The 22,719-nt window shown below is 38.8% G+C and overlaps 1 protein-coding gene and 1 long non-coding RNA gene across 3 annotated transcripts in view; one reads left to right on the top strand and one right to left on the bottom strand.

Moving 5' to 3' along the window:
- car15 (carbonic anhydrase 15) overlaps positions 1 to 22,719 on the bottom strand; it is a 29,666-nt gene that overhangs the window by 6,507 nt on the left and 440 nt on the right. For both annotated transcript variants that reach the window (XM_039771867.1, XM_039771868.1), the window contains 3 exons: positions 12,244 to 12,279; positions 6,885 to 7,055; positions 4,574 to 4,719 (listed from right to left, as the gene is read on the bottom strand). In XM_039771867.1, coding sequence (XP_039627801.1) covers positions 4,574 to 4,719; positions 6,885 to 7,055; positions 12,244 to 12,279 — 353 coding nt within the window. The remainder of the gene's footprint in view (positions 1 to 4,573; positions 4,720 to 6,884; positions 7,056 to 12,243; positions 12,280 to 22,719) is intronic.
- LOC120540802 overlaps positions 21,360 to 22,719 on the top strand; it is a 30,676-nt gene continuing 29,316 nt past the window's right edge. The window contains exon 1 of the long non-coding RNA XR_005635876.1: positions 21,360 to 21,701. This is a non-coding gene — a long non-coding RNA (uncharacterized LOC120540802). The remainder of the gene's footprint in view (positions 21,702 to 22,719) is intronic.

The following is a 22,719-nucleotide window of genomic DNA, read 5'->3' as shown; positions in this document are numbered from 1 at the left end:
ACATTTAAGGCTCAGCTGCAGGACACATTTATCATAGCTGAAATTATCCCCATTATATAAAGCATCTTTTCGCTATTGCCTAAGCCATCCAATTAAAAACAGAAAAATGACAATTATGCTTTGACCAGGAGGAGAACACAGATGACACCATGTCACAGCACTTGGAGCACAGGTTCAGCTCTGTAGCAGTTTGCCTGGAATTCCTCCATGGTTTTCTTGCTGGCTGACTCACTGAAAAGAAAGACAGCAGGGCTGGCTAGATGGCTGGAAAAGCTCAATTGCCTGTGACTATATTGTGGAGAGGCCATTGCTGCTGAAGACTCTGGAGCTTAAAGAAGATAAAGATGGAAGAGAAATTGGATGGATTCTTAACAGCTTGTTTAATTTCTAAACTGGCCTCATCACCATGTTATACAATCCTGGTAGGTTTAGTGCTGAGAGTGAGAATGTCATGTACTATGAAAGAGTTTCAACAACTTCCAAAATAGTAAGACTCCTTAGCATAGGCATAAATTTTGTAAGCATATTCAGGTGTCCTACTCACCCTTCTCCAAATACATATAAATACAGGAATTGGGGTGCTTCATTTGTAGTTGTGCAGAAAAGTGGAAGCTCAGTATTTTCTGTTTTTATAATGTGACATGGGAAAAGAAATCCTAAACCCATTCCAATAAATTGGCAATGGCAATGAAACCCAACTAAATATCCAGTGGATAATCTGCAAACCCCTTAAATGCACCCTGTACAATGGGCATCTCCAGAATGGCTATAACTTGCCTGAGTTGTAATTATGTAGAAGTTTTAAAAAAGTTTTTATTTTAATTAGAGATTGGTTTAATTATTTTATATTCAGGGGTCAATTTTGTTTATTAACATAAACCTTTTCAAAAAAATTATGTATTCTGTAAAATGTTTATTGATTGATGTCTGATTATTTAAAATGAGTTCTCGGTAATATAATGATAAAGAACTTCAGTTAGAAAAAGAATGGGATTTTCTGCCTGGGCCCCCCATGTCCATTAGGATCACTTTTGTTCAAGTGCGCCTTGTAAATATACTTATCCAATATTTTCCAATAGAGGATCACACAGTGATAAAGTTCATTCATCCAGCACTAGGCAAAAGTCAGAGAATATTGTGGACAAATTATTTTGAAAATATGCCTGTCTAAACAGAACTAAAAGATAAACAGATCAGGAAACAGAAATCCAAAGGGAGTACAAATAAGAATTTTCAAATAACTAGGAAGGGCCTGAGCGGAAGGAGCCAAATGACCTGGAATGCACAACCAACACATTACTCAGGAACCACCTGTTTTAAAAAGTTATAAAGGAGCTCCAAACTGTTACTAAGAAGGCTTTATCTAATTAATGATCACTGATTTTTTGCTGGTTCGCGGATTTCTGCGGACAATGGGTCTTTTAATTTATGGTACACGCTTCTTCAGTTTGTTTGCCCAGTTGATTTCATACAAAGGACGCTATTGACAGATGGCTGAGAAGCTACCCAATCGGAGCACGTATTACATATTAAATAAAACTCCTCAATGATATACGTTTGTACATTTCAAAGCTCTAACAGCCCGTATTGATTTTTGATTGTTTGCTTTTCTCTGCGCCTGATGGAGGGGGTATGAGCAGAGGGGCTGTTTGCACAGAGGCTGTTTGCTTAGAAGATACGGTCGCTCCTGTAAAAAATGCTGAAAAGACTACCTTCACATTGATCCCTTCACTGCGGTGGCTTTATCGCGGTGCTTCGTTTACTTAAAAGCACAACGGCCCTATTGATTTTTGTTTACTTTTCTCTCTCTCTGATATTCTCTGCTCCTGACGGCGCTCCTTTGAAGAGAAGATATGTTTGCATTCTTTTAATTGTGAAAAAGAACTGTCATCTCTGTCTTGTCATGGAGCACAGTTTAAACCTTTGACTAAAGGGTGTTATTTCATGTCTAGAGGGCTCTAATAATGTTAAAATCGTATTTAGAAAGTCGTAAACAGGTTTTCTATGCTCTAACTGCGAAAATATTTATAAATAAAGAATCCTACTTCGTGGAAATTTCATCTGTCTGGAGCGGATTAACCACGATAAACGAGGGTTTACTGTATAACTGTGCAGAGAATATTTATAAACAGTGTGGGAGAGTTTCCAAGGGCTTAAAATATATAAAAATAACCATACAAACATATGATTTCTACTTCGCGGATTTTCACCTATCGCGGGGGGGGGTCTGGAACGATATCACATGTATTTTGGAACTTGGTCTCATGATTCGAAACAGCATCATTGTCAGTAACACCATGGTAGTACTCAAAGAATACAACCTAAAATATCAGTGGTCATGACAAAAAAATGGTGCCACAACTATATCATAAAAATGAAAGCAACAGAAAATTATAATCATTTTACACAAAAGATACACAACATTTAGCATACATAACTACAAACAAATTATAAGAAGGTGCACCAGTCGACTGCAGGGAGCTCTCATGTAAACATCCATCTCAGGCTAATTTAGGAAGGCCAATTGAGTTAACACATATAGGGAAATTGGAGGACCTGTGTGTTAATTTCTCAATTCCACCAGGCCATGAAAAGCTGGAGGAGAACTGGATAAAACAGATCAGACAGTGATCCTGTTGGCCCCACTCACGCTACAGCAATGATGCTTTACCAGTCTGCCTGGCATAATAGCTTTAGACTGTTGTTTGGTTACTACAAGGTCATCAAGAGAAAGCCGCTTCTCCAAAGTACATGCAAACTAGTGTGTGTTGGTAATGGTTTCTGCCACCTCCAAAACTTGTAATCATGACATGTAGGTATTATGTCATTTCAGAGTAGCGCCCAGTTAATGATTACATTACTTTACACTTCTTAACGATTCCACACCTAACACTGATGCCTTTGACTGACCACTTTCCAAGAAGCATTCCAGGCTCTCCTCTTTTTATGTGCTAATGGTAACTGAGGGGCCATTGAAGAACTTAACATAACAAGATCGCCCTGGTCTTGTTTCCCAGACAGCTTCTCACGTCACAGCTCTTCTTTTGATAATGGCAGGAGCATGAGAGAAAATACTTGTATTATATGTGAAACATAATAGCTAAATTGCCAAAAGGCTACTTATTTGTAAATCTTGATCCATCTAGATTTGGGCAAAACATAACAAGAATAGTGTAGGGTTTGGTTTCCGGCTATACAAACATAAAGATATATAGAATGGCGTCATAAAGTACTTCAAAATGTACGCAATGCTATGAAAGTTGTCACAGTGAAAATATTAAATACATGCTTATAGCATCCCAAGCCTGCTTAATGCAGTTCAGGATCATGAGGAACTATTACAGCAACAATGTGTGCAAAAAATGTTAAGCAGTTTTATTTATATATACAGTGCTCTCCACTATTATTGGCACCACTTGTAAAAATTAGAAAGAAGGGTTAGAAAAAAATCAGTTTGCTGAAGAACCAGCATTTTGCACTGAAAAAATGAGAAAATCTGACTTTTAATTGAAACAAGTTCATTCAAAGAAAAATAAAGCCCTCATCAAGAAACAAATATTTTTAATAAAAAAGAGTTTCTCATTTTTTCAATGTGAAAATTCGCTAAAAATACAGTCACTTACTATTATATTAGTATTATATATTGAGGTATATGTGTACAGCAAAATCTCCAGGAGTGATTCTGCTTAACACCTAGATTCTTGTACAGTTTTACCGTATTAATAAGTGAACCACATATCATGTAGACTGAGCAATTCAATCTCAGTAAATATGTCTACAGATTAGCATCCTGACACATAGGAATATGTAAATCCAATGAAAATCCAAAAATAAAATTTTGACCCTAATAATACTTTCTTTACACACAGTAGATTTCAATTGCACATGAAAGGGAAATAAAAAAATTATAATAATTATGTTGTGCTCTGATCCCTGGCATCGCCTTGGATGAACATGACACTAATAATAATGAAAAGGTGACAATCTTCTTAAATAGTCCTGCTTAATCATACTTAATCAAGTGTATACCTTACTTATACTTCTCCAACTAAGAAGCAGCAGTGGCCATTGCTAATCAACAAAATGTATGCAGGATGGAGAGGATTAACAGACCCCAATTGCATTTTATTAACTTGTATTTTTTAAATATATTTTTAAAGAGGCTGTCAAATGGTGGACACACACACATCTGAAATGGTAGAAATTTAGCCGGTCATCTGTTGACTACTTTGCTATTGAAACCTCAACAGCCTACTGGTAAGGACAACAGAAAATGAAGAACATAAACTTCTTAACAGACAAGTGAAGTAAAATGAAGCCACAAATACAAATGGAGTTGACTCATGTGCATTAAAATACAGGCCAGAAATAAGGGTCTTGCTGAATTATCAAGACATGTCAAAGCCAAACTGGTTAAAGCCTTTGGTTTAAATGTAAAATTCTGTTAAGAAATTGACTTTTATTAAATTAAGGAACTCTGCATCCAGGACCATGAATGGCCACCTGTGCTGTACGTATCATATATTCTAAAGTAGCAAGTTGAAAATGCAGGTTGTGCGCACCTCTGTCTTACCTCCATTGGATATTGTTTTCCATCAATGGTGTGTTCTGACCCATTGCTGCTCTCTCCACCCCAATGAAAATGGAACTGTAGTGCATTGTACCGGGCTGGTAGTCCACCACCATTTATGCTGATTTCTCCTTGAAGGTTTACTTGAACTACAAAGCACAAAATAAAACAAAGCCACAGATTAATTTAAGTATAATGGAAGTTCGCCAGAGATTATTAAACCTCTGGCAGAAGGGACTGATTCCAAAATAAAGCTAAAAGACACCAAAATAACAAAAAGGGTATTTATTAATAGGTTATTTGTCACCAAAAAGTAGCCAATAAAAATAATTCAACAAACTGACTCTCTGGGCCTACAATGGCAGGCTTTTCCCTGTTGTGGCAGCCCACTTGCGTATTTGATAGAGCTTGAAACTCAGTTCTCCAGCTTGCTCCTCCTTTTCTTTCTTCCTTTCACCAGTCAAGCTCTTACCAGACTCTTCCATCCAGCTCCATATTCACTCATGGTCTGACCAGAGGAGGCTTTTACTTTAAAGCCTGAGAGCATTTCTGGATTGACTGGCCTAGTTGCTTTTGGGGTTAAAACTGACCTCTGGAATTACTGATATCATCCAGGTAGAGAACTCCCTCGAGTGACCTCAGAAGTCCCTGCAGACCTAAATCCAAGTGTCCATTTAAAGGGCCAGATATACCCCATATCCCCAGTCCATTGTGACTAGCAGGGGAGCACCAGGGTTTATGGCCCATCTCTTGTCTGGTACTTGTAAATGAAGGTTTCCTTAATTCTGCTGTTATGCTTAAGTCTTTAATATCTGTGTTCCAAACTTATTTTGAATTTATTCAGGTTAAGAATGTTTTGGTGTTGTCATAATTAATGTCAGCCTTTGGATGAAGATGCAATGAGCTGAGCTGGACAGTATGGTGGTGCAGCAGCCCCTACTAGCAAACACCAAGCACCACCAGAGGAATTCTATTATGAACACTAGGACTTAGCAGGTTTTCAGAGGGAAATTATTCTACAGTGATGTATAAAAATAGAACTTGCCAAAAGTGATTGGCAGATTTGTAGTTGGTGAGAGGATAGAGTTTTTAAACTAGAAGGACAACAAAGCTGGTTAACCAAAACAAGAATGAGAAACAAAATCATAAAGTAAAATAACAAAGCCACAAACAAGTGGAAATACTCCAATTTACTTTTTTTTTTTTTTGAAAAACCCCAACACAGAAATAATGGATAGTACCATGATACCATCTTAAATAGTTTCTGAGTGATGATGCCACATATTACAAAATTACCCAGTCATGAAGCAAATAGTGGATGTCGTATCCATAAAGAGCATGGTGTCTGCCATATGAAAACACCACAATATGGCAGCAGTTGCAGCAGAAAACGTACCAAGATGGTGCTGTAGCAGTGTTACCAACACAGTATTAAAATGAATAAACAATGGGAAAAACACAAACAAAAATAGCACTAATAAACTCTTCCAGCAGCCATTCCACATACACTTCAGAACAGGTCATCCATCTTAAGGTACACATGTTCGGGCCTGGTCATTGCTTGGATGGCAGACCATCTAGGAAAAGCTTGGGTCGCTGCTGGAAGAGGTGGTGGTGGGGCCAGCAGAGGGTACTTACCCTTTTTTTTCTGAATGTGTATCCCAATGCCCCAGTGTAGTGATAGGGACACTGAGTTGTAAAAATGGTGCCTTTCTTTGGATGAAATGTAAAATCAAGGTCTGGACTCTCTGTGAACATAAAATTTCCCCAGGCATCCTTTATAAAGAGTGGGGCGTATCCCGATGTCCAGGTGAAATTACCCACCGTGGCCTACTCATTCCCTAATAATTCCCAGTCTCTAATCTCTCTCACCATTTCACTGCCTAACACCTAAGGTGTGCCAAGTGTACTATTGCAAAAATAGCTGCCATTGCATCATCCAGGTAGATGCTACACAATAGTGGTGGTTGATGTGACTTCCCACTCGCTGAAGTGCTTTGGAGTAGTGAGAAAAGTGCAATATAAATGTAAAGATTTATTATTACAGTACTAAAAATCCATAACTCAGAATAATTACAAAGTCATTGGTACAATCAAAGTTAATTTGGGAAATCAACTGTCCTCTTTGTGGTTTCTAGACTCATTTTGCTAACACAATGGAGAATCAAAATTGAATTTTTTTAAGAACTTCCTCATGTCTTAGCTCACAATCACAAGAAATCTGAAATTAATTTCATCTGTGCATCCATTTGTATTCCACACACATTTCATTCAGATTTAATTGGAACATTGCATCTCCATGTGAACAACTTACGTGCATGACCATTATTTACAATTATCCATTTCCCGGAGGGAGCAGTGTCATAGCCGATAAATTGAAATGCCTCCAGACTGTTATTCCGTTGTGCTTTTGTTCGCACAATGTTGATTGGTGATTGTTTAATGCCTCCACAGGTGGGCTCTATGTCTTTCCATTTAGAAGCACCTAAAATAAAAGGAAAAGTTGTCTTTTCAGAGAGATTTGCCAAATATTTATTGTTGTCTTTGACCAGCCATCCTGTTAGAGATATACTGCAGGAGACCATTCACATTATACTAAAAGGCTGAAAAGCCAAAAATTTAAAGCAGATTTCATAATATCTTATGTGTATTGAAAAAATCTTGATGCCAACATGTATTCAACATGGATAGGTAATTAGTATGGGCAGTTGTACAAATGATTAAGTTTGACTGGCAGTTACACCCATCACCACTATTATGATTACACTTTTAGAACTATGAAATACATTTTTTCATTATTATTTCTGTTCTGTAAGATAGGTTTTGATCCTCTGTCTGCTTACTGCTCATCCCTACTGATTTGTTCTAAAAGAAAGACATCTTCAACATTTTCTTTGGTCAGGCAGGCATCCCAAAGTGTTTCAAAACCGCCATCATCACACCTGTGCCGAAGAAGTCCTCTGCCTCTTGCCTCAATGTCTATCGCACTGTAGCACTCACACTGGTTATCATGAAGTGCTTCGAGAAGCCAATCTTAGGCCACCTGAAAGCCACATTTCCATCATCACTTGGCTCTCTCTAGTGTGTCTGTTGCCCAAATCGTTCCACTCAGGATAACATATCATCTACTCCTTCATCTGGGCCTGTCCCATCTGGATAAGGAGACACTTATACTTAATGCTGTTCATAGACTTCAGTTCAGCACTTACCATCATCATCCCTTAGAAGCTCATGAGGAAGTTAGGTCATAAATGCTACAACACTTCTGTATGCAACTGAATCCTGTACTTCCTGACAGAAACCGCAGACAGTCTTAATCAGAAATACCATCTCCAGCACTGTCACATTAAGCACTGGCACTCTCTACATACTTTTGTTAAATTAAAATACAAGTGGACATAGGAAAAGCATGCAAACTGTGGTCAGAAGGCACTCAAGCCAAGAACTGACCCAAGGCCCAAGCACTGAGAGGTACAACCAAGCTCAGAAACATGGTCATCTATGTGACTAACAGTCCATCACCTCTGGGCACTCCCAATTGTGTTATATAACATGCTCATACTGAATACTGAAAACTTGAAAAGAAAGTACTGGCTCTCCTAACTTAGGCCCCTTTGTTTTGCCAGTGATGTAATTCACTGCAGCCACTCCCATGTTACTCCTAGTTAAAGACCATATACTCGGAGAGCTCATGAGGGACCCTAATGAATGGCTTTGGAATATGTAGAAACAATGTACATTACTGTATATACATTTTACATGTTTGTATGAAAGGTGATCTGACATTCTGGACCTCCCAAGAATTCTCCAGGGTTACCCTTCATCATTTACCCTGCCTTTCCTCTGCGTGTGTCCTCCTATGCTAATCAGATTAGGACTAATTACAGACATTCTCAGTGAGATTTCACTCCAACACTATAGACAACAGTAAAAATGCCACTGCCCCAATTGGCTGAAGTCTACGTCTGCCACCAATTTACAATGTTAGAAATTGTTGGCAGTGCCCTTTGATTATAATGCACTAGGCAGCACTTCGACTTGGTCCGGACACCTGCTGCTGACTGTTTGATGGCCTGCTTTATGTCCACAGTTGCTTTTTGACACTTGTTTATACTCCTCAGAACATGTGAAAGCCTCTAAATGTATTTGTCCTGAAGCACAGGCAGGACTCTTGAGCTCTCGGACCTCCTGTTTTATGTTCACTCTGTGGTGCTGGTTTATTTAGCTTAGCAGAGACTCTTTTCTACCCTTTCAAAGCACTGCCACCTTACACTACTGCGATCCCCTTCTATTCCATTAGACAAACTTTGCAAAGGTACTTTATTGTTACTGTACTATATTTTTATATTAGGAGATTAAGTGATTTACTTAGGACTACATTATGAGATAGTGGTGGGGACTGAAAAGCAACTTTATTGTTTATGGCTTAAAGTCTTGGCTACTAAGGGGCTTACAGCCTTGCAATATTCTAATACAGTATATATATTGCCTTTCCAAAACATAGACTATGCCAAGGTATTCTGAAGGTACAGTACATGTACAGACAGCACGATTGTTTCCAAATTAGCAAAGTAAGATACTTTGGTCAGGGTCACACAGTGATAGGATCCAACTGGCAACCATATAGTGTACATTCCAGCAAAATAAATAAATGTCAGCCAGTCTGGCCACCTCCTGGTTATTTTATATAGTGTTTATGGCAAGGCACTCTATGGGAGTAGCCTAATTCTTTCAATATGAAAAAGTTAAAAGACTCACTTAGGGACATAGTTAGTCAGTAGTAGAGAGTAAGCAGGCATTGCTGTTTACAGTGTAAATCCTTGGACGCTAGGAGGACACACTGCTTGTGAGAATATTGTCTCATTACTCAAGTTCCCATCATAAAAGGCAAGCATCCAATGTCATTGCCTAGATCTTTGAATTTAAAACTTTGCATCTTCCATCCACTCAGTAATAATAATAAATCACAAATTTCCAACTGAGATAATAAGTCTATTTAACCTAACGTGATAGGATGTTCATACAGTAGTCACCTCCTTTAATGCTTTATTTTACAGAGAGTGTGATCTGGTGTGTGATTACTGATATCTCATCTCTATCTGATTTGTACCTTTGGGCCTCAGCCTTGACCAAGTGGGTCTACACTGTAGGTGGTATCCTGTCATAAGCATAAAATAATTATTAATGTAGTGGTCCTGATTGTGCCAAAGTTCTCTGTCCCTCTACTTACTCAATAATTTGTGTTGTTCAAGGTCTCAGGAGTGCTGGAGCCTAACTAAGCAGCACAAGGTAAGCCCATGCCCTAGATGTGGTGCCAAAATATCTCAGGCTTATTAATTCAAAAATAAAAGCCCCAAAGCACCTTGCATGAGAAGAAGGATTTAAAATTATTATCTACATTAAATAAGTCCACAACAACAAACCCGGCCCTGCCAGGTATGACTCCAGTTTCGGGCAGGAATGCTCAAATAACACCAAAACCAATAGCTGAAAGAGCAAGTGCCGTAATTAATATCCACAACAGAACAACACTACACCCCTGTGTACAAAAGGATCTAAAACATTCTTTATTCTTCTATTGGTTGAACCAGTTAACTCTTTCCTCCAGAGACCTCTCCAAGTTCTCAGCAGGTCATTTCACTGACACATAACAGTATAACTGTAACTGAACCTTTTCACACTTATCCAGTTCAGATTTGTTAGCGCCTATCATGGTATCAATGAATGTATAGCAAGATATATTCCTGGGTGGAATGCCAGTATAAAGCATTGCAAATTCCAAATAGTAATTATGCTAACCAGTCTAAAATTTACAAGGAAAAAACAAATAAAAAAAAATTTGGTTAATAAATTTGAACAGTAAAGTAGTTTGAAACAGAAGACCTACACAAGGCCAGTTACTTCCCAGCCTATGACTCATATTTCAGTTCTGGTCATTGTTCTTTGACTATCCTACCATCTTTCTGGGTATGATGTTAATCTGCATCCAGCCCTGCAAGCAGGTCCTCTAACTTACAGTAAAAACTTGGAGGTTGGTGGCAGGATTGGCACTCTAGCTACCGTAAAATACCATGCACTGTTCCAGTGTGGTGCTGAGGTGTCACCCACTGCACTCGGGTCCCAATCTTCGTGGTTCAGCATGTGGTGGGTGTGGAAACGTGCTATCAGTGTGTGCTCCCAACCTTCATCAAGTAATTTGATGTTGTACTGACCTGATCCAATGCAGAGTCTCTTCCAGCGGTTGTTCATTTACCCTTATGAAAGGCAACACCCTCAATTTTTGTAAAGCAGATCTAGAGTGAAAAGTTTGGAGATCCCTTTCCCAAAGTCATCCCTTTCTCAGTTCTTCCTTTGCTGCAGTTTTGAATTCAATGAGAGCTGACCGGACTGATTTAATAAATCCTGGTCTAGTGGTATAATTGTACCTGCCTCTGCTATAATATATTTAAATCTCATGGGTGTTCCATTTACAGTTTTATGTCCCCTCAGGTCATTTGAGACCAGGATGTCTGCATCAGAGTTTTGGTGACAGTCTGTTGTTGCACCCATCATTGCAATGGAGCATCCTCCACAAATCCGAAAATCAGTAAATCCGAAGCAATAACCTCTACAAATGTTTTAAACCTAAAGAATAAATACCTGACTTTGCTCTAACGTTCTTTTTAATAAAGACTCTGACGCACAGGACATCTCACTCATCCTTTCTCCTGTTCATCAGGTCAGCATGATGGCTTGTTCATCTGGATATGCATGCCAGTCGATCTGCTTTTGTGAGCTAAGGCCAAGGAAACGGAAGTCCTTCAGAGCAATGTTGACATGCAAAATAAGTTTATGCTTCATAAAATGAAACATTAACAACAAATTGGTAGACCCTGATGCAATGTACAGGGGCATACATCTTGTTTGTCTGCACATGTGGAGAGGTCTGTTTTGAACATGTCCAACATAATTATCTGTTTCCTGCAATTTATTGCTACATCACTTTTTAATTTAAACTGTTTGCTCAGTCCATTACAGCTGTTTATATGTTACCAGCAAGAAATCCACCTGGGCAATTGCCCTCTCTGTTTCACATCCACACACGGAGGGGAAAACTGAAAATCCAGGACCTCCAAGTCATTAAAAAACAGGGTAGCCAGTTTAAAAGCTAAAGGAGGACTCTTGTGGTCAGTCGGTTACCATGTTTTGAGGGTGGATTGTAAGTGACACCAGGTTCCACACACTATCAGGTATGCCTGCCTTTCACTTTACACTAGTCCCTCTCATGAAAGGATCTGGGTCAGGGTGCCATTTGTGTCTGCTCAAGAATTCACTCAAGGTGATGATTCCTGTCAGCCACCGTTACCAGCAATGGGAATTGAACTTGGGACCTTCACTGCCACTGCACAAAAGGGATCTCCTATAGCTCACCTGGATAAACTGCGGCTTATTGACTCATAGGCCTTGGTTCAAAGACAGCTGCTCCATATGAAGATGTGAAGCAGTGTGGGACAGGACCTGAGTGACAGTTTAGTGCTTAAGAAAGTTTTTGTTTAGTCTGTCATTATTTTATATGGCATAGTTTATTGTTTTTTTCCATAGCAAGTCTTTACTAAGCCAATAGTAATGACACACTTGAATCAAATCTTCATACACCAATAAGTCAATAAGGGAGTTAATTGAAAATTACTTACCACAGTCTTTGCTCTGTGAGTTGTAACACCACTTTGCTATAAAAAAAGAAAATATTTCAAAATGAAGTGTTGTAAACCTAGTTAAATCAAAACCTAACAGATAAAGATTACATTTGGCATTTGTGTTGGCAAGTTATCCCACCTCCTTCATGCAGGGATCCTTTTGATATTTATTTTGGAAATTAGTGACTGTATACTGTTAAAGAATATCTCTCTATTATAATAAAAAAAATCCTGGGACAAGACATGACTTTTTCAGAGAGATGCTTTCATGTCCCGCAAGACTTTGTGCCAAGAGATTTAACCGTGCCCGGGGCCGAAAATAAAAGACAAAGAGTAGATGACAAAGTAGAATGTCGTAAAGAATTCACAAATGTTGGCACGCTACACATGCAGAGAAAGTTAGAGATAATGAAAGTACTAAAATTTGAAAGTCTCAAAAAATGATAGTAAAGATCACATTAGTGCAAACAAGCAGAAATTATTATTTGGTGAAATAACGGAACAGGGAAAAGAGATCAAATATATTGTTCGGATTTAAACTTTAAGTCGGAGACTTGTAGATCGACTAATTCATGTTGCCATCAGGAAAAAGTAGTGTTTCTTCCCAATGAATTAAAAGATTTGTTGTTTGGTGAAAATGAAATCCACATATGCGAGTGGCAGAGATGTAAAGTGGCTGGCATATAGAGTAGGCCTGTGGGATTGGCGAGCGAAACCCCCTAGTGTAAAATAAGTAAAAGACAACATTTATGTATGTTTATGAAAATTAAATAAACCACATAGCTTTTTTGTCTTCTCACAATTACTTCCTAACTATGCTGTCTTTTTAAAAGTTGAGGTCAGTGGTGATTAGAATAACTGTCTGATTACATTAGAACTGTTTCTAATCTGCTAGAGATATGAAGTATGTCGTCCGAGAGTGTGCACTTAAGTTATGAAAAACAGCCAGTCTTAACGATGATATATATTCAGCCCTTTCACATACTCAAAATGCACCATTCAAAAGCTTCAGCTATCCCAGCACTCTCTTGATTGAAGCAAAGTCAATGTCAAACCCCATCTACTACAGCTTAGCAACACACTCTGCTCCATCCTGTAACTGCTGTTATTCTGATATAACATTTGTATAAGAGGGTGACCCATCCTCCAGGGGGCACTACTGGAAAGATTTATTAGGAATTGGCAGTGGAGAACATTCACTAAAATATGGAGAGTCCCACAGATCATTTCAGGTCACTTTGGATTTCAATTACTGCTGGGCAGGGCAGCCTGTCTGGACTTCAGCTGTCTTTGTCTATGGCCGTTAAAAGCATGGTGGTGCGCTAGAAGTAGCTGTCTGCATAGAGTCCATGGCTTCTATATGGCATCTGGGAACTTGACATTGATTCCTAGGGTACACCAGACAGGTCTTGATCGTTTTAGGTAAAATTGGAATTGGGAGGCAAGTTATTGGCAAAGGCTAAACTGGCAGGAGGGAAGGGTGCAGGAGTGTTTGTAAGGTACTTGTAGGAAAGTAAACCAGTCACCCTACATGATAGTCTGAGACATACAAGTTTATATGTAGGTTCTGTGAGGCTTTGAATCTTTATTGATTCCTTCTTGTCATTTTTGACTTTTCTGATGCTTATAGGGGTTTGAGAATGAGTACCCCCTACAATTCTTTATATGATATAAATTATTTCAGCTATTCAAATTTTAAATGTGTATATACACAAAATTGTGCACTATGAAACCATGACTTCCAATATGAACATACTATCTGGAAGTGAGAATTTTGTTTCCTGTCCTTAAGACCAATAATAAATGAGACCTCTTCATCCCTCTTCTTATGACCATGAAATAAAGCCACCAGGAAGACAAGTTGTGTTGGGGAAAACTTGGTGTTTGTTCTTTTTGGATTTTCATTGTTAAAACACTGTGTTGGAGCATAGTGTCAATGTCTGAACTGCTATAGTTCATTAAGGAGATTTAAGGACATTTTGGGTACCTTCAAAAATGGTAGTATTAGATTAAAAATGAAAATGATCAAAATGCAAAGACTTAGAATGAATAACAACCCAGACCCTGGTAAGTGTGGTAATGAATGTGGATGTTAGAAAATATGTCTCTCCCTGTTTACCCTGGTCCTGAGGCCCCTTGACTGCTCCTGCTTTTCATTTTAACAAATGTCTTCATTAAAAGGCAGCTGCTGTTGCTACATCACTTCTTTAGATAACCAGCTAAATGTCTGCTTTGTGGATATTAACTTAGAAATTACCAGCAGTGGGAGTTTTACTTCTTTTATTAGTCATTTCTTTTGATGCACAGGAGTCAGTTCCGACACCTTAAGTCATAGAGGAGTGTATGTATGTATGAATGCATTTAGTGTGTTTGTTAGGGCGTGTTGTGTTTCAGTTATCAAATATGTATTTCTGCAGGATGATTTTAATTGACTTACATTGTACTTTTACTTAATTTTAGTTCATTTCCATTTTGTTAACCTACAATGAGGCATATAGAGACTTCCTAACTTTGAAAAAACGGATTTTGAGGGTGGATGCCCCATAGAAAAAAAATTCATAGCTATATTATGTGTTCATTATACATAATTTATTATCTCTTTGCATTTAATTCTGTGTGATCATTCTGTGACAACTTGAAGACTTGAGGGCATCCTGAAAATGTCCAGATTTAATTAAATAGTTTCATTGGTATTTTGGGGCAAAGGATGTCATCAACAGAAAACTTTGGGAGCAGGGAGTGATTTCTGAGAGGGCATGGATGACTTGCAGAAGTCAGATAAGACACCTGTACTTATAAGAACTTAGACAGGGATTAAAAGACTAATTCCATACCATCTTAGCAAGCTATCTATCTGTAGCTATTTGGATAAAATGTTTTGAAATATTAAGACATTACCAGGCAATATTAGTTTACACACAATATACTCATTGGTTGTCAGAAATAGGCTGTTGGTTTAAAAATCCTTTATCTTAATATCATAAACTGGTCCCTAATTAAGAAATTGGCTGGACAGGAAATTGGCAACAGCAGTGGACCCCAAGTGCCAGGGAGAAGAAGTGCATCTGCAAATATCTGGTGACAGCAATTCCTAAATTGCCCTGTTGAAAGCTATAAATACAGTTGGACTGGCTTTGTTAACAATGTTTCTTAAAATGTTACAACTGTATAGGCAGAACTATAGAGCAGAAATGAAAGAGATTTATATGTGTAGGCAATTGTGTTAATTGCTGTTGTAATCTACCTTAATTGACCTCTTTAATTTTTATGCTTTTTGTATACTTGTATTTGATATTTACATGGTTTTTGATATTGTTACATTAGACTAGTGATATCATTTTAAAATAGTTTTATTCTCGGCAATGCAATAATTACATTCACCATGGTCTTTCTAACATCACAAAAAACACACTACAAAACAAATCTGTTGTCACTAAAATTTGTGCATAGAAGAGTTGCGTGCATCTATCTGACCAAACAGCATGTGTTACTAAAATAAAAAAAGCTCAGACTTTTTGTTCCTGAAGAAAGGACATATCACAGCGACCTATAACTCTGATTGATATTCCGGTCCCTCTGTACAGTTGACACACATGATTTGTCAAATGTCTTGTAGCAAAATAGCAAAATGTGTGCGTGGAGACACTAGTCTGAGTAAAGCGCAAGTGCAAAAAAAATCAAGTATGTCTGTACACAGAAGGTAGTAAGACACTAACAAAATGCTCGGTCATGTTGAAGCTGTCACTCTGTCATCAACAGTCATCTGTTGAGGGCAACAAGGATGAGATGCTCAGGCCAGTTATCTCTACCCGTTGCTTTTCTTTTTTTAGCCCTATGCTATTTTTACAGCTGTCCTCTGGATTGTGTCCATGCTCATGCCCATGTCACCACAGAGCTGTTTTTCTCTCTCAATGTCTGGAGGGTTTCAGTAATGCAATTCTATTATGAGTGACTAGAGTGAGAATTAAATTATACTGTAAGTGTGTGTGTGTATATAGTTCTGATCGCAGTCCAATTATGTGGGTGGTAACCTACAAGGTAAAGGTTTTGGTTGGTCAGCCAATCGGCAGAAATCCTCCATGCCCTCTCAGCTGCAAATAATACAAAGAGTACATGACGCATGTTTCACCGTAATTGGGGCTCATCAGGTTTACGATGGTTATTACATCTACAGGTCTGATTGCAATCTAATTATTTGGGTGGTCACCTACCAGGTAATACATAATATATATGTGTGTGCATAAAAAAAAAACACCAAATACTGACTGGCATGCTTTTCTGATATTGTCAAGTGGCTCCACTGTGCTACCCTTGTTAACACTGAAGGGTTTTCAGGAATGCTGTCTGATGTATAGCCATATTTAAATTAAAAACATTGTATAGAGTCAAACACAAAAGCCAATCAGTTTTCTCAATACATTTTTAAGCCTTTTGCCAAATGAACTGCAATTCCTCCACCTCTTCCCTAGGGGAGTTCAACTTTGCATGTGAGATAAGAAGAGCTTCTTACATATTTAATAAGATGGAATTTTTAAATAATGAATATCTCTGGTGGAGGGACTTTTCTAGTATGATTTTAATACTAAAAAAACAAAATCAATATAAAATAATGGAGAAGAAAAAGGTTTAATTCTAAAAAGACGTTCATTTTATATATACAATAAATGCAATTTGTTAGATGAAGCTTTAAGGCTTTAGAGATATTGGCATGATGATGTCCAACAGATGCTTACAAAAAAAGATTTTTTTGAGAATTTGTTTTATTGTAAAATGCAATAAGCACATTGCTGCAGTAGATGTAATGTTACTGTGTTCATTTCGATGCGTGTGTATGTGTTGAGTGTGTCTTGAGTTGTACTTGTTGATTTTTAACACAGCTGTGTTGAGCATAGCAACAGACGTAAGGGAACATGAAGTAAGCTAATTGGTGTTGCCTGTTAAAGTTTGACATTTTAAACCTTTCTTGTTTATCATGGTGCTGGAGAGTGGTGATGTATGTCATGTCAGTCAGACATGCAAGTAAGAATATGAGTGTATTCTGTACACATCACTACCATTATATGATGTATATTATCATCCTGCTTTGTACCCAGTGTAGTTGGGATCTGGACCTCTACAAGCCTACATTGGATTAACTGGCTCAGATACTTGATGGATCAATCCAAGTACTGAAAATGGAGGAATGAGGAGGTGAGGTGAACTTATTTCATATTTCTAAATTCTTGACTTTCTCCAAATCATTTATTTAGCTTGGTATTTTAAGGTTCTGTAGTTTGACATTTCTAATCTGGTAAAGTGATAAATGCGCCCTCTACTTCAACTCTATCTTTCAACAACATGGTTGTGGTGAAGTAACTCTAGGACAGTACATCACATCTACATGGACCCATCCCGTGAGTGTTCACATCCTCCTTGTATTTGTATGGGCTTCCTTTACTTACTACACTTACTCCCAAGAATTTTGTGTTGGCTGCATTGCTAATGGTATATTGGCACAGTCTGAATAATTATTATGTAGATGTGGTTTGGGTTTGGGCCACAGCTTGCACCCAATATGCCTAGCTATGGATTAAACAGTCTTGGGAATAGAGGGATGGACAGATGACTATGGTTTTAAAGTTTTTGATATAAGCGTGCAAGAATACAATTGAAGGCAAAAGACTTAGAAATTAAGTTGGGGAGAAAAGTTTAAATGTTTAATCCATTGTGATGTCAATGGATGATAGGATAACAGATAAACTTATATAAGTATCTCATATCTCTTGCCTTTAATTATATAGTAATGTATATAGATATTAATTTTATGAACAAAAAACAACCAAACATTATTCACTCTAAAACATTTCTTTAGTGAATAACATCCAAAATATCTGATTATAATACAACTAAATAAAACTGGAACACAGGCAGGTACTGTAATTTATTTATAGTCACACAATGAATCAATGAGTGTGACTGAACTTTGCAAACTTCTGGACTAGAGTGCAAAGTGTCACATTTCTGTGGAGGACATCATTCAGGGAGTGAGTGATGACGAGACAGTTTAGAACAGGGCACCATAATGTTATTCAAAACAACACAGGAGAGCAATATGGCATGGTTAGAATGTTAAGAGGACTGTTAAGATGGCAACACCTTTTTCAAATGCTCAACCTTAGCCTTCCAAGTTCAGTGACAGGTGAGGCGAGGGATAGGTGGAGGCAATTTATCATTTATGGGGCACAGAAATAAATACCTCCTTGCAGGAACTGTAAAGGAGCTCCATCCAAAGAATAGGTAGCTGAACTCTTCGGAGGCTGCCAGAATAAAAGGGAAGCTTAGCAGTACCTTTTAATATGGTGGAAGCATCAAGGATGAAGACTAAATAGTCATGACAGTCTGTGATTCCAGATTATTTAACCAAACCAGAAAGACTCTCACTCTGTATCAGTCAGGACTTCTATGAAGAGCTATTTACTTGGCCGTATCATTTAGATAGATAGATAGATAGATACTTTATTAATCCCAAGGGGAAATTCACAATTTATATATATGTGTCCCTGTGATCTTCCATTAAATTGGAATTCTCACGCTTCAATTAAAAATTGTGGCCTGACATCCAAATATAAGAAGGATGCACCAAAGTTGGATAGACAGATTCCACAGAGTGCAGTCCTTAGAAAAACAAAGTGGTTTTAAATATGGAAATGGTGTTACTTGAATAAAAGTGCAGACTTGACATCCACTGAGAAAGGTGGAAAAGGTTTTATTTGTCCAGGAGGTAATTTTTACATACATTTCCAGCTCTGACTTTCTCTGACCCAGAAATAAAATGAGATTTCTATAAAGGGGTGTATTTTAGTTATTTATTTTTTGCCTCATTTGGTGAAGTTGGTTATCGTGTAAAGCAGAGCAGTGTCTGAACACTCGGATGTGTTGCTCACTCTTTTTGAGGTGTAGTGTTGACTAGCTGTGCTTTTGCCTTCGTGATTGGATGACACAGCATCTTCGTGTTATCACTAATATAGTGACAACTGTAATTAAAAAGTAATGTCTTGGGAGTCAAAAGACTGAGAAAGAGATTGGTGGTTAGTATCCATCCAAGTCTTCTCAAAATGAAATTAAAAGATAATTGGTAAATAAAGAAAATCGAGGATCACTTGTTGACATTGTTTTATGTCTCCCTGTGATCATCCCTTGTTAATCATTATAAAATAACCCTAAATAAGTTTGTTTTTGTTTCCTTCAGTTAAAATGCATGTTGATGATGTGATTCGTTTCAAAAAGCGGTACTTCGAGAGACTTTGGAATTTAAAATAAAAATAGTAGATCCAGTGAGTCTTAAGCCGCACAGTTTAACCGCCCAAGTGGATGTCTGATCTCGGCTTTATAGAAGCGGTGTTTTTTTTAAAAAATGTGCTGTAGGGCTGGAAAGATCCTGACGAGTTGGTGTACGTGCAGTCCCTCCGAGTGCTGTGGTTTTAAATGTATTTCCTGAATCAGGGACGGGGATGTGAAAGTCGTGTGCTGTGCCAGGGAGAGCGGCTGCCTACTTAAGTGATGAATGGACTCACCGCCATCCTCCTGCATCCTACACATTAGTCAAAGCACTAAAGTAACACCAGGCGGTGAAACAAATCGGAATACGTGTTAAATACTAGTTAGCAATTACTGTAAACAGGCAGGCAGTGGGGCATATGGCTAGACCAAGTGCGTTCCTGTATGCCTAATGAGGATATAAATATCCGTACATAAGTTAAGTAGAGTGATGTTAGCAGAGGATCCCGCTGCACAAAGCAGAAGTGATTGATGTATATTGAGCTGCATATGCAGAAACTCTTGAGCTGTTAAATTATTCATCTTTCCGCCTTCAACCCGCATTTTCATTTTTGGAAGCCTCAAACTGTATTCCGAGTTTCGCGCTACCAGTCTCCGATTAGGAGTGGAGCACTCCTTCCACGCTCAGTCATAGGGCTGTGCGCCAGCCGGCGCGTCCCTCGTACATAACGTTCTCTGACCAGCTTGACTCCATTCAGGGATGTGAGGTGACCCACCCTGGATCCGCCCACGCACACACTCACTCAGCTAATTTGGAATCGCCAATCAACACAGCCTGCACGTCTTGAGGGGCTGTGGAAGGAAATTTTAAGAACACGTGAGAAGAATGTGCAGACTCCACACAAACGACAACCGGTCGTGGTATTCGAACCGAGTATGTTGGATCCCTAAAGAGGCAACACAATCCACCGCCCATCCATCTTTCTTTGCTACTTACTTGCATGTTTCTATGTGTCCAATGAAATGTATGAGTGACGGCAAAAACACCCACTTTATGAAGAGAACATACAGAGATCAGATAAGTTCATGTATGGTAGGTAACTGTAACCAGAAGAACGTTTTAACTGTGAACAAACGAACAAAGACAGCTTTGATATTCGGTTCATGCATAGTCTTAATTCGCCTGGTCCAATACAAGGGCGCGAGGAGCCGACGCTTATCCCTTCAGAAAGAAGTTAAAAATACAGTTGGAGAACGCGCACAGGCCCGGTGAATGGGGCGATGTTGAGGCGCCGGGTGATCTAAAATACACAGCTCGTGAAGCTGAAGGAAGAACATGTCGACCCCATTCAGAAGGCAACGAGGCAGTAACTCTACCCACTCTGCTGCCATATCTAACAAACCTTATGGTGTTACACGAAAATATAAGCGGGATGAACAGAGTGTTCATTTACTAGTGTGAATATAATCGAAAGGAAAACTTAACGAAGACGAGAGACCCATCAGAACTTGTAATCGGAGCTGCCGCTTTTATTCCTGTAACAACGTTATAAGGTCGTTCCTTTGCCAATCTCTAAAACGTTCACTGTATAATAAATGTATGAAAATAGTGTGGTAGTCTGAGCGCTTCCCCATCTACGTAAAGATTATGATTACAGGTTTATAGTGTTATTATTGTCTTCTGTGCAGAATGCTGATATAAGCGCGGTACTGAGAATCACTGCAGCAAGTCTAAGCGCCGACAATGTTTTGGATTGTCCAGATTGCAGGAGTAACAAGCTGTTATTGTCACAGATGATTATGTTGGAAGGTTTCTTTAGCAAATATCATAAACGGTGAGAATAGGGGGACGGAAATTCTCAATTCGGCTTGGCTGAGGAGGACACAGTGAAATCTACTCACCCGCCCACTTTCTGACCCTCAAGGCATCATGCGCAAAGCGGGCATCATGCAGTCCATAGAAGGCACACCCCGTTGATACCGGGTCACCGATTAACGCAGCGGTTTGGGGAGTTAGTGGAAACCGCTGTGGGGATTCCGGAGAAACCCAGCGATGGAAAGAGACAATGGGAGAAAGTGAAAATTCTGCGCGCATACCGATCGAACCGGCATGCCAACGCAGGCGCCTCGAGCTTGGAGAAAGTAGAGCCAACCTCTGCCGCCCCTTGAAAATACCCGGAAAACCGCTTAATAAAATGGTGAGTCTTGGGCAAACCCTATCCTAGCGTCACTGGCTACAGGAATGGAAATAACCCAGGGTGTTGGGGGGCAATCCAGCAGATGCCGTCAGTTAAATCGCAGTACTCGATAAGACTCACAGACAGAATTAGACGCGCGCATTCAAAACGCACTTTATAAGAATATGTCTCGCATGTTTACTTTCGGATTATGTGAAAACCTGCAAATAAAAATAATAGTCAATGAAGAACGTTAGGATTTTACGCTTTAAAAATAAGCTGTCCCATCCCATAATTAAACCATTGGCTTTTGTATGCCTATTTTCTTGTGGAAATGCAGAAATAAACGTGAGACAAGTCCGGCTTCAAAAAAAGAATACACAAGTAAGATGATACTGCTCATGAATGCGTCAAAAAAAAGTGAGAACTGAAGAAAGAAATGAAGTGAGCATTGATGACAGGTGAACTGAAATGGTGAGAAAGGAGACTGTGATTAATATTTTAATTTGTTAAACAAAAGAACAAGTGGAAGACGGGACAAAAGGGAATGTAGGACTGAGTAGTCTCTTTGAAGGATACAAATGAAAGAATCGGCAGGGGGTAACGGTGTGGATTGTTAAAATAATCCTTAGCCCGGGGCCTGAGCTTTCATTTCCTATACAAGTAGGGTGGCACTGCGCTTTTCGTCCCCCCAAAGAGCGCATGGCGTCCCTTCACGAGTTTGTTCAGACCATATACTACAAGGGTTGGCGCCGGCATCCTATTACTCTGGACTGAGATAGGACTTGTTCGGGTTATGGAAATATGGATGAAGATATTAACTTAATAACATATCATGATGATTCAATAACACCATCTTAAAAATGAAGTATTATAGTCGCTCCGCTTGTTTCGTACGAGGACCAAGGTAGCATTAATCACTCGCGCTTTATAATCCGGCCGCAGTATTGAGAGATCTGTCGGCTGCTTACGCTATTTATTTTTTTAACCTTTCTAGACAAGAAACCACTTGCTGTACAGGAGTAAACGAGAAACGAGC

This window comes from Polypterus senegalus, chromosome 12 (genome assembly GCF_016835505.1).
Source record: "Polypterus senegalus isolate Bchr_013 chromosome 12, ASM1683550v1, whole genome shotgun sequence".
Lineage (NCBI taxonomy): Eukaryota > Metazoa > Chordata > Cladistia > Polypteriformes > Polypteridae > Polypterus > Polypterus senegalus.
This window is presented reverse-complemented; position numbering and strand designations above follow the sequence as displayed.